General features: G+C 38.0%; 4 protein-coding genes across 4 annotated transcripts in view; 1 reads left to right on the top strand and 3 right to left on the bottom strand.

Annotated features, from left to right (window-relative positions):
* The window catches only part of LOC134754777 (protein ROP), a 260729-nt gene that overhangs the window by 221943 nt on the left and 22830 nt on the right, over positions 1 to 15956 (bottom strand). The gene's annotated exons all lie outside the window — the stretch shown is intronic.
* Positions 654 to 1634, top strand: LOC134753878 (NADH dehydrogenase [ubiquinone] 1 beta subcomplex subunit 8, mitochondrial). The gene is made up of 3 exons (XM_063689836.1): positions 654 to 828; positions 901 to 1118; positions 1352 to 1634. The coding sequence occupies exons 1-3, from the start codon at positions 738 to 740 to the stop codon at positions 1559 to 1561; spliced, it is 519 nt and encodes a 172-aa protein (XP_063545906.1). The 5' UTR covers positions 654 to 737; the 3' UTR covers positions 1562 to 1634.
* LOC134753857 (mediator of RNA polymerase II transcription subunit 22) lies at positions 3000 to 4306 on the bottom strand. Its single transcript, XM_063689802.1, has 3 exons — positions 4089 to 4306; positions 3516 to 3617; positions 3000 to 3262 (listed from the first exon to the last, which is right to left on the bottom strand). The coding sequence occupies exons 1-3, from the start codon at positions 4183 to 4185 to the stop codon at positions 3045 to 3047; spliced, it is 417 nt and encodes a 138-aa protein (XP_063545872.1). The 5' UTR covers positions 4186 to 4306; the 3' UTR covers positions 3000 to 3044.
* On the bottom strand, positions 10790 to 15889 carry LOC134753927 (argininosuccinate synthase). The gene is made up of 9 exons (XM_063689902.1): positions 15758 to 15889; positions 15495 to 15600; positions 15006 to 15251; positions 14245 to 14390; positions 13926 to 14047; positions 13252 to 13403; positions 12144 to 12235; positions 11483 to 11631; positions 10790 to 11050 (listed from the first exon to the last, which is right to left on the bottom strand). The coding sequence occupies exons 1-9, from the start codon at positions 15820 to 15822 to the stop codon at positions 10887 to 10889; spliced, it is 1242 nt and encodes a 413-aa protein (XP_063545972.1). The 5' UTR covers positions 15823 to 15889; the 3' UTR covers positions 10790 to 10886.

The raw sequence follows: 15956 nt of genomic DNA on the forward strand, positions 1-15956 counted from the left end.
GCTACCGTTTTTGTGCTCACCAGTTGGCGCCACTGTAGATGTAGGTCCAGAAAGACAGATCTTAAAATTCTTCTATGCTTATTTTTATAAAATCAATACACAAAGGTATTTTAACGTCTAAATGTGCCATTTTTTTCAACCTGTTGAATTTGGCACTTTTTTAAACCACAAACATTTATTGAGCTATATCTATTGTTTATCATGATTAATCAAAGATGGACAAAGATTTACCACAATTATGAATAAGGAGTGAAAATTCCCGATAAAAAAGCTTGAAACCCCCAAAACTTCTATGAATTTGATATTTTGAAAGACCTCCATCTACACTAGCGCCCCTAGCGGCGAAATTAAACGCGGTAGCCCTCATTTGGCTCGGTGATTTCGATCGCTGATTAAATGAACCACACCAAGTTCGCTAATAAGCGAAATAGCTTCCACACTCGCGTTCGCGGCTTCGCGCCGCTTGGACTTTAAGGGGCCCTCCACACTCGTGCGCAAATCGCGGCGCGAAGCCACGAACGCGAGTGTGGAGTCAGTTCGCTAATCAGCGAAATTGGTTATACAAACCTTCTGAACCGAACCATGAACCTTTTAGTTTCATATATTGGCATTACTGACCTAGAATTATACTACTACTCTTTGCCTTTCCATTATCTGTTCTATCCGCTGTCAAATAGATTTTAGAAGGTTCGGATCGAGGAGAAAATATTTTAGGTTTGGAGGTTGGGCCAGTGAAAATGGCTTCAGCTTTACTGAAAAAGGCAATTCTAACTAATCCAAATGTAGTACGTAAGACGGCTGCAATACTTAGCAATGCTGCACGGAATCGTAAGTCCGTTTTTAAGTGATGTCGATAAATTCTACTTGTTATGGTTGTTACGTCACTTCTTTTATTCGTAGATTGGAATTATCAGTACAAACCTGGCCCATACCCTGTAACCTTGGAACAGCGCGAAGCAGCAGCCAAGAAGTATGGATTGAGCGTAGAGGAATATCAACCGTACCCTGAGGAAATGGGTTATGGCGACTACCCAAAGATGCCTGATATCGGCGCTGACTCCAAAGACCCTTTCTATCCATACGATCAACCAGAGCTGAAGAGGAATTTCAACGAACCCGTAAGAAATTCACCAGCAGCAACATATTTCACATGTGTCAGACATTGATCACCCTTACTGTGTGTGTACTTTACAGACTTAACGCCTATGACGTCCCAGGCACGTCACTCAGGTTATCTAAAATATCAGTGCAATGGCTGATATATGTAGAAATATGTCAGTAGTGTTTGTCAAATGATTGAGTTGTGATAGCATTCTTGAAATACCTAAGTAATTTAATTTTTCTCTTGTAGTTGCATGCCCGAGCTGAAATTTTTGGGGAAGACCGCTATGACATAAGTATGAGACCCCGCTTTCCTGTATGGTACCAGGCTATGTGGTTCTTTGGAGTTGTTGGAGGGTGCTTTGCCCTGTACTTCTACCTTGAAGACATGAAGATGGGAAGGCCTGTGACCATCAAACAGTACCCTAAAGATGGGCCACACTATACCTTCAGTAACTAATTATTTTTTTCAGCTGTGGTTAACTGATTAGAAATTGAATTGGAGTTAGCTTGATTAAATTTTTTTTCTGAAAGTTGTTTTTATTTTCTATCCCATCATGGAACAATTAATACAAGGCTATGGGATACCGGACGACTGCCTAATAAAACGGTATACAATTTTTTTTCCAGCAGGTGGTGACTCACTCCTGAGATGGGCCCCCATAAAAAGAGACATCTAGGATGGCTCAAGGGCAACACCGGTGTGAGGGCTGAGGATAGAAAACTAGGTGTCACTGGACATACAGCCAACTTGCCACTTACGTTTTCACACCTACCCTCGAGAATGCAGCCTGGTTCCACTCTGCAGACGCAGAGAATGCTGTCCAACCCACCCACCTTTTGGGGTGACAGCTTAGAACTCCCGTGGGGCACATGGGGTCGCTGGGGAGTAGTGACCAATGAAACATGTATATATGTACATATATGACATGTTTAACTAAGCCAGAGTTGCAGGAGTGCTTCCATGCCATGTGCTTCTAGCGAGACAGAGAATTACTATAATTGTTTTGAACAATAATAATTGTTAGTGTAACTAAACAAAGCCATTGTGTCTATTAGTCCAAATTAGGTAGTAGTAGGATACTTTGGTTTATTCCCAATAGTTATCACCAAGATGTTCCCAGGTACTACTGGGAAAAAAAATCCCACCTTTTACTGGTGGTAACTGGGAATGGTTTTTCCCAGTATTCGCAAGAGAACAAAGATAACAGATGCCCTGCAGATTAGTCTGAAACAAAAGTGGAGGTGGGCAGGTCATGTAGCAAGATATCAGAATCAAAGGTGGACAAATCTTGTAACAAAATGGCCAGGCCCAGCTGGAAAGAGAAGAGCGGGAAGGCAAAGAAAAAGATGGGCAGATGACATTGTACAGGCTGCGGGAAAAAAATGGATGGATGTTGCCACCGACAAAGAGAAGTGGAGACAGATGGAGGAGGCTTATACAGGGGACCACTAATGTGGGATAAAGCTAAAAAAAAAAAAAAACATCCTGTATTTATAGTGTTTTTATTAGTATTGAACTCGAAATTTTGGTGGTATTAGTTTTCATACATCATACCAATGTTTTGGTCTTAAGAGACCTGAGCTGTGTTGCAAAATAAGTGAAATTAAAAAAGGAGTTCTGCTTGTAATATTAGTTGTAGTTTATGCTTTGAAATTGTATGAAACATAAAACCACAGGATGACAGGAGAAACAGGAACAATTGCAGTATTAACACATTCATTGCCACCCAGCCACACAAGACATCTGCACCAGGCCACTAAAATTTAGTCATATAAAGCTGTACTGTAGTACAATGATCCCAACTATCCTAACAATAAACCATAAAATATTCGGCTTTGAATGTGTTAAAAACTAAAAAGTGAAATTAATAAAACTGCCTTTTATGAAATAATGATTTTATGTATACCTTTATACCTTATCAATTACAATTTAAAATTAATTATTTATATATACTAGTAAAATATTCATCCTCTAGGTCATACAGATCAGCGGCTATATCATCTCGTAAGGACATCAGTTTTTGGTCACACTCTTGCTGCTTAGTCCTGAAGAGTTTTGAGTTCTGAGTAATAGCTTCATTAACTGATGGAAAGTCGTTTAAAATCAAATATTGTTTTATATCAGACACCAGCTTCATCAGGGATTCTCCAGCTCGCACTGAAACATATTTCAATGTCTCAAGTCTTATTAGGCATGTCTGCTTAGGCAGAGGCGGTGAGGCTGAGGGGGTTAAGAAACTTGGATAGGGCCAGGAATAGAACACATATAACCTTATTACTAACTCAACTTGTCACTTCCTGTTACCAAGTGTGTAGTTCTCGATAATCCAATCTAAACCAAATTCAATCTATCTTTTGCAATAAGAGAAATAGGCTCATGAAACTAATAATACTTATGTGAAGGAAATTACCAATATTAGCAGCTCTGACTTGCATTTCAAAAGTGTCTTGTTCTATTTGGGTCATCCTGTTCAATTGAGACTCATTTTCGCCTTTAGCCAATTTAATGATCTCTGAAAAAATATTTGTCGATTTAGTAATTATAGAGCATTGCATTATGTCCATACTATTGACGAAATGTTTGAATTACTTTCGTACTAAAAGTATTTGTCGATTTAGTAATTATAGAGCATTGCATTATGTCCATACGATTGACGAAATGTTTGAATTACTTTCGTACTAAAAATATTTGTCGATTTAGTAATTACAGATCATTGCATTATGCCCATACTATTGACGAAATGTTTTAATTATTTTTCGTACTAAAAGTATTTGTCGATTTAGTAATTATAGAGCATTGCATTATGTCCATACGATTGACGAAATGTTTGAATTACTTTCGTACTAAAAATATTTGTCGATTTAGTAATTACAGATCATTGCATTATGCCCATACTATTGAGGAAATGTTTTAATTACTTTTCGTACTAAAAAAGGCACAGAAATACTGTTTCAACTGTAAATAAAATTATAACCAGTAGTACCTTCAAAATTGTCGAGCATACTCTTTACATCTTCTTTCAGCCGAGTAGTGTAGGATTTCAACAACGCTTCTTTGTTTTGAGGCAAATTTCTATGCATATTTCAGAGTAACGCAAATTACACGGTAGTATTTTGAAATATAATTACTATAATATTTTTGAATGAGCTGATTGCTTTAGAGCATCAACAATTTTATTGACATGGATGACAGACTGACCTGACAGTACAGTCAATCCACAGAGTCCACAATATGGACGGTATAGAAAGGACGACAATCTCTTATGGCAGAACAAAACGTGGTGGTTATATACTCTTTGGGCAGAACTATTGCAAAAGTGACAGCTTTCATGTAAATAATAGTTCTTAATCTCTCCGGTGGCACTAGTTAGGCTCTGGGACACGAGTATAACATGAACCATAATATAAGGCAACAAATAACCCGACCAAATTACGTAGGTTGGTTTTGGTAGTATTTCAGTGTATGGTGTCGCCGCCTAATTACTGTTTTTTGATGAACACTTTTCATACATAGAGTTTTGGCTCCTTTGTATAGTCTCCATGGACTTTGCCGTCCATTTTTGAGAAAATATACTTTAATATATAACATAATAGACGGCGGGCCAGGAACAGATTTCCATGACCAATCACCTCCCTTGAAGGAAACTCGTATAGTGGTTAACGGCTATGTATGATGAACCCTCGTGAACGTCAGCTGCCGCTCCGTTGGTGGGTTGAGGAATGGCAGCAAATAGTCTATAATTTTTTTTTGTCATCGCCTCCCGCTTGATACTTTGTCAGATGATAGTTTAGATGCGATTGTGAATAAACAAAATCGACAGCCGATTGTATCGCTGTGGAAAGACCGTCAGCTGGTCACATGAACATGTAAAAACAAAATTATTTTCAGTCATCGGCGTCATCGCCTCGCGTTTGATACTTTGTCAGATGATAGTTTATAGATGCTATCTATACATATAATAAAGCGGAAGAGGGTCGAAAGTCTGTACATGGAAGATATTCGAAAAAAAATTGGCTGGGGATACTTAGAATCGATAACAGAACACATTCCAACAGTTTTTAGAATTTTTGTCTGTTTATCTGTTTGTCTGTTTATTTGACCGCGCTACAAATGAAAACGGCTGAACGGATTTTGATGCAAACTTTACTAATCTGTCCAAAAAATCCACGGCCATTTTACCCCTAAGGGGGTTAAAAAAGGGATGAAAGGTTGTATGGAGTTCAAGATTTATTTTAAGCTAGCAATTTGAAACTTCGTAAGAAGATATATTATTGAAATACAAGAAAACTAATTTCAGCGTTTTTGAAAATTCATCCCCTAAGGAGGTGAAATAGAGGTTGAAAGTTTGTATGGAGTTCATTTTTTTTGAGTGCGTTACTTGAAACTTTGTATAATGGGCATATTATTATAATACAGGAAAAGTAATTTTAGCGTTTTCAAGAATTCGTCCCCTAACAGGGTTAAAAGGGGGTTGAAAGTTTGAATCCATTACAAATGCTTTGAAACTTCTTAGAAATGTATGATAGACGATTACAAAAAAACTAATTTTGACGTTTTTGGAAATTTAACCCCTCAGGGGGTTGAAAAGGGGATGAAAGTTTGTCTTGGGGTGCAAATTTTATTTTAAGCCAGGAACTTAAAACTTTGCATAACGTTAATTATATTAAAAAGCAAGATTTTTTTTCAGCGTTTTTAAAAATTCATCCCCCATGGAAAAAGGGGTTAAAAACTTTATCTTGATAACTATATCATTTTAGCTACTAGGCCAAGTTAGGTATCGTTTTTGTATAAATCGGGTATGCCGAATTCATTTATGATATCAAAATGACACCATTCCCGAGTGAAAACACAAAAAATATGAAAAAAACTTTTTTAATTTCTCTTTACGCTTAAACCGCTAAACCGATTTAGATAAAATTTGGTATAGAAATAGTTTGAATCCCGTGGAAGAACATAGGGTAGTTTTTATCCAAAAAATGGAGACTGCGTTTGCATGGAGAAGCAACCGTGCCCTTTCCTCTTAATAATGGTCACGAAGGTGGGTACTTTAAAAAAAACATTTTTCAGTAAATGTCAAACGATTTGGGACTTATACGCGTTACCATGCCTTCCCGAAAAAAATCGAATCTTTCGCGAAAGTCTCGCAATGCATTGCGGCCACAAGCGGCACGGTCACAGGAGTCTAAGAAAAACCACGGTGAGAGACTCAGTGGCGCTCTAGCCAGGCAGGTCGCCTCGCTTTCGGCTGAAACGGCAAGCCAGCGCGAGTCTCGATTGTGATCCCAAATACATCGTACGCAATACATATGTAGGCGCAGATCCTGACGGAGTGTGGCGCCGGAGAAGCCGTGTTCATCCTGCGTATCCTCCTCATTCCGAGCAACTTCCCGTTCCGCTTTAAGCGCCTACAGGTCCCCGTGAGCGTCTGCTTCGCTATGACTATCAACAAGTCGTAGGGGCAAAAAAAAAGGGGCAGACACTGCCCGCCGCCGGCGTCATGCTTAGACTGATTTCACTGGAGGACCGATTTGGATGACATGATTTTGATGGGAACACCCAAATATTCCGAAATACGTTTTTCCGATTTTTATAACCACGACTTTCATAATCCCGATTATTTATAAGTCCGAAATATCAAAATTACGATTTTTAAAAACACGATGGAATAAAATCACGAATGTGCTATTTCCGAAAATTTTAAATCCGATTGTCACTTGACAGAAAGCTTAAAGTTCCGATTTTACACTTTTCCGAAAATATTTTTTTTCCGAATTCCTAAATTCCGAAAAATCATTGTCCGATCGGAAATAAAATAATTCGGTATTCAGAAATTCGGTTTTTTACAAGATTGGAAAAATGAAGTCCGTGATATTCAAATGAAGACTCACGTTTAAGTAATTATTACGGGTACCTGTCGTGCCGCGTCATGTTAAATTCGGCATAAAATATTTTTGGCATAAAAAATCGGCATAAATAAATTAGACAGAACTGCGAACCCGAACTGTTGCTAGAAGTGGGTTAGGTTAGGTTAGAACTGCGACCCCCAAGAAAACGAACTGTTGCCAGAAGTGGGTTAGGTTAGGTTAGAATTGCGACCCCCAAGAAAACGAACTGTTGCCAGAAAAGTGGGTTAGGTTAGGTTAGAACTGCGACCCCCAAGAAAACGAACTGTTGCCAAAAAAGTGGAAATTTAAAAATTGGGATATTTAAAATAGGAATCACGTTAATTCGGAATAAGGGCAATTCCGAATTCGTGATTTTGAAAATCGTAAATGTTAAATTCGGTGTTTGCCATCATCGGAATTGTTATAGTCGGAATTATGTAGTTCGGAATTTACAAAATTCGGCTTTTTGGGTTTTCGGAAATATAAATCTTCGTGATTTTCATCATTCGTAATTATGACAATCGGAATTTTGATGAGTCGAGCATTTAAAAATCGGAATGATAAAATTCGACATTCTAAAATTCGGAATATTTTTTTTTCGGAAATATGTAGTGTACCCGATTTGGATAGGTACAGTCAAGGACGTAAAAATACAAAAATGGTACTGTATCGTTCGATATACACCTACTACTCTATGCCGTTTAAATCACGTCAAAAATTTGAATAAGGGCAAAAAAAAAAAACATTTTGGAGTGTAATTTTATTTAGTGGTAGCAAAGAGGATGTAATATTATAGAGCGGTACTGTCATAGTAAATTTTGTAACCACACTAAATTCACTGCCATCTATCGACACACTTTAAAACTAAAAATGAAGATTTATAAAAATACGATAAAATGTATTTAAATATGGATAAATGTTTTTTATTTTATTTGCATTAATTATTTTTATTATTTTGACCCATGTTCTTTCACTGATATGCGTTAAAATTGTTAAATAATAACAAACGAAACCGTTAACGCCCTCTATACGAGAGTAGGCAAAAGGTAGTGGCGACATCTGATCGAGAATCAAATTTTCGTGATTTTCGAGGCACGTTTTTTCCTTAGACTGTATCCATCTATTACGGAGTTATATCTATCTTTGGTGGTAGGTACCTAATTGTAAAATATTTTATCTGGACTACAGTCCTCTAGCGTATCCATTTGTCAACTTTACTTTAAGTTCCGTCTCCAGGGGACAGGGAGATAAATTAGGGGTGAATTAGCCGCTTACTGACACAGACCGAATTCCACGCAGGCGAAGCCGCGGGCACAGCTAGTTGCTAATAAAACAAATCGTCAGCCGGTTCTATCGCGGTGGAAAGACCGTGTTACGCGTTTCGGTGGCTGCCATTCCTCAACCCATCAACGGAGCAGCAGCTGACGTTCACGAGGGTTCATAATACATGGCCGTTAACCGCTATACGAGTTTTCGCCCGGAAGACGATGACTGACGAAATTTGCGCCTGGCTCGCGGTCCATAAAAACTAAAAACGAAATATATAATTGATTTTCTACTCAATAATGCAGTGGTCGAAAACTATTAGCTCATACGTGGACGGAACTAAAACTAAGATCACTCATCATCTTCCTCGCGTTATCCCAGATTTTTGCCACGGCTCATGAGAGCCTGGGGTCCGCTTGGCAACTAATCCCGAGAATGGGCGTAGGCACTAGTTTCTACGAAAGCGACTGCCATCTGACCTTCCAACCCAGAGGGGAAACTAGGCCTTGTTGAGATTAGTCCGGTTTCCTCACGATATTTTCCTTCACCGAAAAGCGACTGGTAAATATCAAATGATATTTCGTACACTTATATATATGTTCCGAAAAACTCATTGGTACGAGCCGGGGTTTGAACCCGCGCTCCAGTCAAGACAATTAACACTACATTTGCAACTTATATTTTTATTTTAAATTTAAGCTAGTTATTAATTTCGTTTTCCCCTCACTAGCTCGGAAAGTATCGTGTCTGGAGGAGCCCAAACTTGGTATGTTTCGAAAATTCTTTTTGTTAATAAAAAAAAAATGCCCGAAATGTAATGATGTGATATATTTTTATAATCGCCTCAAAAAGCCCTTTCGTATGATACCACACTCGATAGGTTTTGGAAAAAAAAATTTTTTTTCCATACAAAAAAAAAATGTTTTACCTCCCCCCAGCGAAATTTTTTTAGGAACTGCGGGTCAAATTTTTTGTTTCGACCTCTTAGTATGCGTGTGCCAAACGGCTAACCTGTACATCGATTTGCGGTATTCCTTTGAAATTTTGAAGTCGGTTAAAAATATCAAAACAAATCTATTCGAAATGAATGTTATTAAATATTTATCATTCAAAATCATCATTTGAAAGTAAATTCTACCAGCCCACATAAGGAAACTACTCATAATTTGTATTTGATTAGTAATTTACGATGAGCATTTCATGTACAGGCCAAAGCTACCTACATATCATGTCGCGAATTTATGTACGCAGAGCCACTTACATACCCAGGTAGCAAAATGACGTCAGCGACGTCTTAATGACGGCATTATTACGTCATAATGACGTCGCTGACGTCATAATGACGTGTAAATGCTACTGGGGTACCTACTTCCCAAAAGTTTACCTTAGGAAGAAATGCTAAGGGCTCCAAATGCGGTTATACTATGGATCGCCTTTTAAAATAGCAAGCAGAATCTGTACCTGATGGCGTAAAAAAGAATGCCAAAAGAGAAAAAAAAAACAGCATTCTCTTCAGAAAATAAAGAAAAACAGGGATCGACCGACTTAAATGATATAGACGAAGAAATCCTGATATCACAAAGTAATCATCTGCACAGACCACCCCATCTGTCATCATTTTCTGTTCTAATATTCGCCACTTTTATTCATGAATTTAGGCGGTGTCAAATACTGGGAAATCTACTTTCAGGGCTCTGTGTACCTATTACTTGTGATTGATAATAAGTTTTTCAATAAAAAAATCTAGTTGAAAGGTAATAAATAGTAATTTTCTGTTCACAAACAGCTCAGGTATTGAACTGGTTAGTGGGAATTTATAATAATATGTTCTTATACTTACGATACCTAAATATTATATACAATATAAATAGGCAGCTTGCTTTAAATATGCTAAGCCTTCCATTAGAGTGCATCGAATTTAGGAAAAAGTGGTTGTTACATATGGAAAAACAATTAATTCTACCCTTATTTACTTTAAAAATACATGAATATATTTAACTCGTTGTACTTACGCAAGAAATATTCTTTATAAAGCCTGACCAGATGTGTGAGGTATCTCATGATGATGCTGTTTTTTATTTAGATAAGTACCGAAACTGGTTAAGGTCAACAGGGATAAATGCGTCTATTAAAGATATCTTCTAAACGGAACATATTATAACTATTGCAACCTTCTGTTCGAATGCAATGCAATGTTCGAAGTACGGTCACCGAACTTTTATTGTAGTAAGGTATAGTACAATACTTATTATATGTTGCGTTTCGAAGATATATTCAATAGACGCATTTATTCCGGTTGACCTTATATGTACTTATATTACCTACATATTACATTTATTACAAAAATTACTCCGATTCGGAGAAACCTCTCTTGTCAGGTCAACCTATACCTATTGTTAATTTTTCCCTTACTTGTACCTGAAACTTAGCTATTGCTAATTTGATATTCTTTATTAATGTTTTAGGATAAGTAAATGTTGCCAGGCACTTGTATTGCCTTAACCATAACTCGTATTCAATTTAAAAGTCAATCGATGTTCTGGATGTTATTTATTAATTAAATAGTGTGAACAATTTGATTTTTCAATGTACATACATATTTTTAGTTGCGTGGTGCAGTAGTTGTACGATTAAAGTTTAGTTTGGGCGGTAAACCGAGAGTATTCCTTCAATCTCAAGGCGTTTATGTTGATAAAACCGGTGCTGTCGCCCGGTGAGAATCCGCCGGCGACGTCCATTGAAACCAACTCTTTATTATACAGGCTGGTTGCACTCTTGCGGGCTAATATTGTCACTGGAACAAGAAACAAAATATTTAACACTTTATTTATCAACTACGCCATCTAGTGTTGATGGCTTAAAATGACTTTTATGTTTGTGCCTGTGACAGCGGTTAGGTAAAGTCTAGTTATAAGTTTCCAAGTTATAAATAGCACTTAAGATACCGGTTTTTACACGCATAAAGCTAAAGTGTAAACGCAATAAATAGTGGCATTTACTACAATAATAATAAGACATTGTACGGAATGGAAGTTAAAACTTTAAACGACACCAATCGTGTGTCGTAAACGTTGTCGGAAAGCCCGAAGGTTGTTATTGATGGGTTGTAGCCGCGTGCGTTAGTTGATGTCTTTGGCGGTCATAAGATTACTTAATTTGGTACTATCGTCGTTGACTCATTGTGTAGGACTGTATTAGTTACTCGTTGTTAGATCTTTAATCTTACCATTTCCTTTGAACAGCCTGACGGTGACCGTGCCGGTTACGGTCTCTTGTGACATCTGCAGACACCGCGAAGTATAAGTCGCTTCAGGTGAAAACCAAAAGCCGTTGTAAACGAAGTCGGCCATCTTGTCTTGGAGGTATTTCTTTAACCTGTTGAACCAGAAAAACAATAGATATAGGTACATATTACATAAATACACGTGCAAACTCTATTTCTTACAAGAATTGGAGAGTTATAATGGCAACATGGCTGCACGACGCTGAGCAACGTTACCACAGATTAAAAATAGTTACAAGCACCACAAAATAGAATTATTAGCCCATTATTAGATTCGTGTCACTGTGTCATCTTGTAAGCTCGGCTTGCAACTCCTTCAGTACAATTCTTTATAACGAACCAACGTTGATGTATAATATATTATTTTATATATATTATTCTTTGGATGGAACTCGGCGCCGTTGACTGGACAGAAACGGCTTTGGACAGAAAAGGCTTTGGACAGAAACTGCTTTGGACAGCGAAGTCTTTGGGACGGTCTTTGGTGTCAAGAGGCCAAGATCCACTTCGGGTCGTCGTGCCACAGCAGTAAGTACCTAAGTAAGATGGACGGAATTTACTTGCAAGGATTCAAAGGAGATGTTACTAGATATTGTTACTTTACCTTAGTACCTCTCTGTCAAGAGAGTAAGCTTCGAGGTCCAGATGAGCAGCGTGTAAGATTGTGCCAGCCGGTGTTTCGTACAACCCTCGAGACTGCAAATCCGAAGTTCGGAAACCGAGTTAATATCTTGTCTGTGATAAGGGTACTGGCCCACATCGTACCGCCCGTAAGGCCCATTTTAACGAAGTAATACATATACATAAGTCAATGTATGTACCTAATTAAACTAATCTATTAAGTTTGTACACATGATAAACACATTTTAACAGTAAAATATATTTTTTTAATTAAGTATTTATTTATTTAAGGTTTACCAACAATTGTTGACATCGATACATTAATAATGTACTAAGCTAAAACATGTAAGGAGTGGTGTCACAATTACTTATAGGTAAACACCGCATGCATAACAAATATAAGTAAACAACTATAGAAATACCTAAATTTAAACTTATTTTCTAATTATTCGTGTTTTAAGAAATATTTTCGGACAGATGTTATAAATTTATTTAGTGGGTCACAGTGCATATCCGCCTTGTCACAGCAACCATTAGCAATTTTACATAACCTGCATATTGGAGAGTTAGTGCCTGAAACTGTTCTTCTAAGCGGGGCGTAAAGAGGGGTGATAGCGTTACGGGGGAAACGAGATGGAGCACGAAAGTTCAACAACGTCAGCAGTTGCGGACAATGTATTTTGTGGTTCACTAACTTGTACAAAAAAGTTTCTAAGAGCGTCCGTCGGTCTTCTAGGGAATCCATCTTGAAATATTGCAGTTTCCTTTGATAGGATATTGATCTTTTAGCCATAACACGTGCCTAAAAAGCTAAGTGACGAGTGAAAGTATAGGTACATCTTGGTTATAACACACCATCTTCCTCATTCTAGGGCCTATTTCAAGAACGTTTTTATGTGTTATACAAGCGGAACCCTCTTTTTAAATCGTTTATTTACAAACGGGTACCTTGTCGTGTTTCACCAACTTGACAATAGCAAAGCTAGGAAATACTAAAGACTATTACTCTTTATACAAAGTCACGTGTCTAATACTTGTTCTAAATGATACAGTCTTCATTAGTTATTTCCTTTTTGGATGAAATATAGTACCTTTAAACCAAGGAATCTATTTTCGACGATGTCAATTCGGCCGATGCCATGTTGTCCACCCAGCTTATTCAGGGTTTCGACCAAAGCCAAGGGATCAGTCACTACCAGGGCTTTCTCGTGACCGCTAGGTATAGTGGCGGAGATCGGCACACCTGACAATAAACAGGGAAGTGTTTTATGTGGACCGGTAGTTTTACCACTACTATTATACACAAAGGTATACTAAGACGAGTAAAACAATCAAAACATATAATTATTGTAGCCTGTACCTACGTTGTTTAGACATTAATACTGGGACTTAAAGCGACATCTGGTGGCGAGTAGAAGCAATAAATAGGTAAACTTTCTAATTAGTTTTGTAAGTTACTGAATTGACATTATGAGGTTCGTACGTATACAATGTGTAATGACTAATGAATGATAAAAAATAAAAAGTTAATCAAAGTAAAACAAGGTAACTTAATATTTGAAGTTCTTGGATAAAATAATAGGTAAACATACCTACCGCATATCGCAGACAAATGACGTGACTCTCGTGGAACGTACGTTAGTCTAGATTCTAGTTAATACCTACAATACATTGCTTCACTTTCATTTCATCCTATTATTGATATGTGACAAAGAAAATAAAAACAAGATATGGCTTTCTCTTATAATAAATTGCTTTAAATTACCTTTGTTAAAACTGATGTCGATGGTGCATGGGTAGTCTTCCGTCTGGTGAAGGTCTCTAGTCATCTTATAAATGCCGTTGGGGGGGATGGCTGACGGGTCTTCTAGAACCCCTGATTCATAACTGTATAAGATATGGAAGGTTTACTGTAAGGCGAAATATAAGGGTGTTACTATTCTCCCCCAACTTAACTACATACGAGTATGTATGCGAAAATGGTATTTGGGTCAAATTTAAATTGCAAGATTTGATTACAGCCGCACAGACAACGGGACAGGTGAAACTAGATAAAAGCTTGTAAAAAGAATATTGCCTATTACCTTATATGCATGATGTTCTCGTCGGTAGACCAAGGTTCTTTAGGCGTAGCAGAGACGGGGATTTTTTCCTTCTTGGCGAATTCTATGAGGTCACTGCGCCCTTGGAACCTCTCGTAGAATTCTGGTAAACGCCACGGAGCGATAATCTGCTCAAACGAAAGTTCAATAACAGGCATCTAGCAGTAAACAGGAATAAAACAAAGATCATGGTGGTGGATCGTGCTGAACACATGCCTCAAACGGGGAACATTATTCCGGGAGTGGAAACTGTGCATCGCTACATCTATCTGGATGCATAAGTGAACCAGGACAGCAGTTGCGCACTATAGATAAAGAGATGCATTGGGATGGCCAAGGACGCTATGACTCGCCTAAATAAAATATGGAAGAAGATATTTATTGACACCAAAATTCGGTTGATGTGGGTCCTGGTATTCCACATCCTCCTTTATGATGCAGAGACGTGGATCAACATGTAAAAAAGAAAATTCTTTTCAATCATCGGCGTCATCGCCTCCCGTTTGATACTTTGTCAGATGATAGTTTAGATGCTATTGTTAATAAAACAAATCGTCAGACGGTTGTATCGCGGTGGAAAGACCGTGTTACGCGTTTCGAAGGCTGCCATTCCTCAATCCACCAACGGAGCGGCAGCTGACGTTCACGAGGGTTCATCATACATAGCCGTTAACCGCTATACGAGTTTTTGCCCGGGAGGCGATGACTGACGAAATTTGCGCCTGGCTCGCGGTCGGTATTACCTTGCCCTCCGGCCAGAGAGAATACACACTCAATTCGAAACGAACTTGATCGTTTCCCTTGCCCGTGGCGCCGTGAGAGACGTATTTCGCGCCCAACTTCTTAGCGGCGTTGACAATGCCCACAGAAATGCACGGGCGGGCCAGGGAGGTGCCCAGATAGTAACGGCTTTCGTACACGAGTCCCATTTGGATGGCCGGGAGCATGTAGTTAGTCACGAATTCGTTGCGAAGGTCTTCCACGATCACCTTAAATCACCAGGGTTCATATTTTTAGGATATCTTCATTTACGACCAGATTAATGGCAATTTAGTTAATAAAATGAAAGTAGCTAAAAGAGTTCCATTATACGACAGCAATTAAGCATAGGAAACTAATAAAGACATATCAAAACTATACCTATAATATAATAAAACTTACTATTGAAAATATTCATGTGAAATTCTTATGAAAAAAGAGAATATATTCAAATACATTGATAATATACTTACATCATTAGCTCCAATGGCTTTCGCCTTTTGTTTTGCTTTTCCGAAATCCTCGTCTTGGCCGATGTCAGCCATATAACACACTACATCATATTTTTTTTGGATCAACCTAAAAGTGAAATCGGTGATACAAACAAACAAAATGCACTAACTACATTTCTTTATGTGAATTATATATTTGTTATTAAGCAAAGAGGCTTAAAAATATATATAATGTGAAGAAAATTTACATGTAGGTATTGGTATGCAGTATAAATATTGAATACCATTTCAAGATGCAGCTAGTATCCAGGCCGCCGGAATATGCGAGGACTACGAGATCTTTGGCCATTTTGAAAGTGTCCGGTCTTCGAGGATTGTAAGTAAACACTGAGCCGAGCGACCAGCGTTGGGGTGCTGTTACAACTAAATGATGAGCACATGCGAATCGAACGCTTTAGTGAACCAGCGAGAGAAATCCCGAAT

The sequence above is a fragment of the Cydia strobilella genome, chromosome Z (assembly GCF_947568885.1).
Source record: "Cydia strobilella chromosome Z, ilCydStro3.1, whole genome shotgun sequence".
Lineage (NCBI taxonomy): Eukaryota > Metazoa > Arthropoda > Insecta > Lepidoptera > Tortricidae > Cydia > Cydia strobilella.

Bases quoted from the DNA above. Each gene is read 5' to 3' on its own strand.
- LOC134753857 (XM_063689802.1), bottom strand. From the start codon at position 4,185: ATGCATAGAAATTTGCCTCAAAACAAAGAAGCGTTGTTGAAATCCTAC. The intron at 3,618-4,088 runs GTACTACTGGTT...ATATTTTTTCAG, and splicing joins TATGCTCGACAATTTTGAAG to AGATCATTAAATTGGCTAAA. The intron at 3,263-3,515 runs GTAATTTCCTTC...AATATGTTTCAG, and splicing joins AGTCAGAGCTGCTAATATTG to TGCGAGCTGGAGAATCCCTG.
- LOC134753878 (XM_063689836.1), top strand. From the start codon at position 738: ATGGCTTCAGCTTTACTGAAAAAGGCAATTCTAACTAATCCAAATGTA. The intron at 829-900 runs GTAAGTCCGTTT...TTTTATTCGTAG, and splicing joins TAGCAATGCTGCACGGAATC to ATTGGAATTATCAGTACAAA. The intron at 1,119-1,351 runs GTAAGAAATTCA...TTTCTCTTGTAG, and splicing joins AGAGGAATTTCAACGAACCC to TTGCATGCCCGAGCTGAAAT.
- LOC134753927 (XM_063689902.1), bottom strand. From the start codon at position 15,822: ATGGCCAAAGATCTCGTAGTCCTCGCATATTCCGGCGGCCTGGATACT. The intron at 15,252-15,494 runs GTAAGTATATTA...TGGTGATTTAAG, and splicing joins AAGCCATTGGAGCTAATGAT to GTGATCGTGGAAGACCTTCG. The intron at 11,051-11,482 runs GTAAGATTAAAG...TTCTTGTTCCAG, and splicing joins CAGGCTGTTCAAAGGAAATG to TGACAATATTAGCCCGCAAG.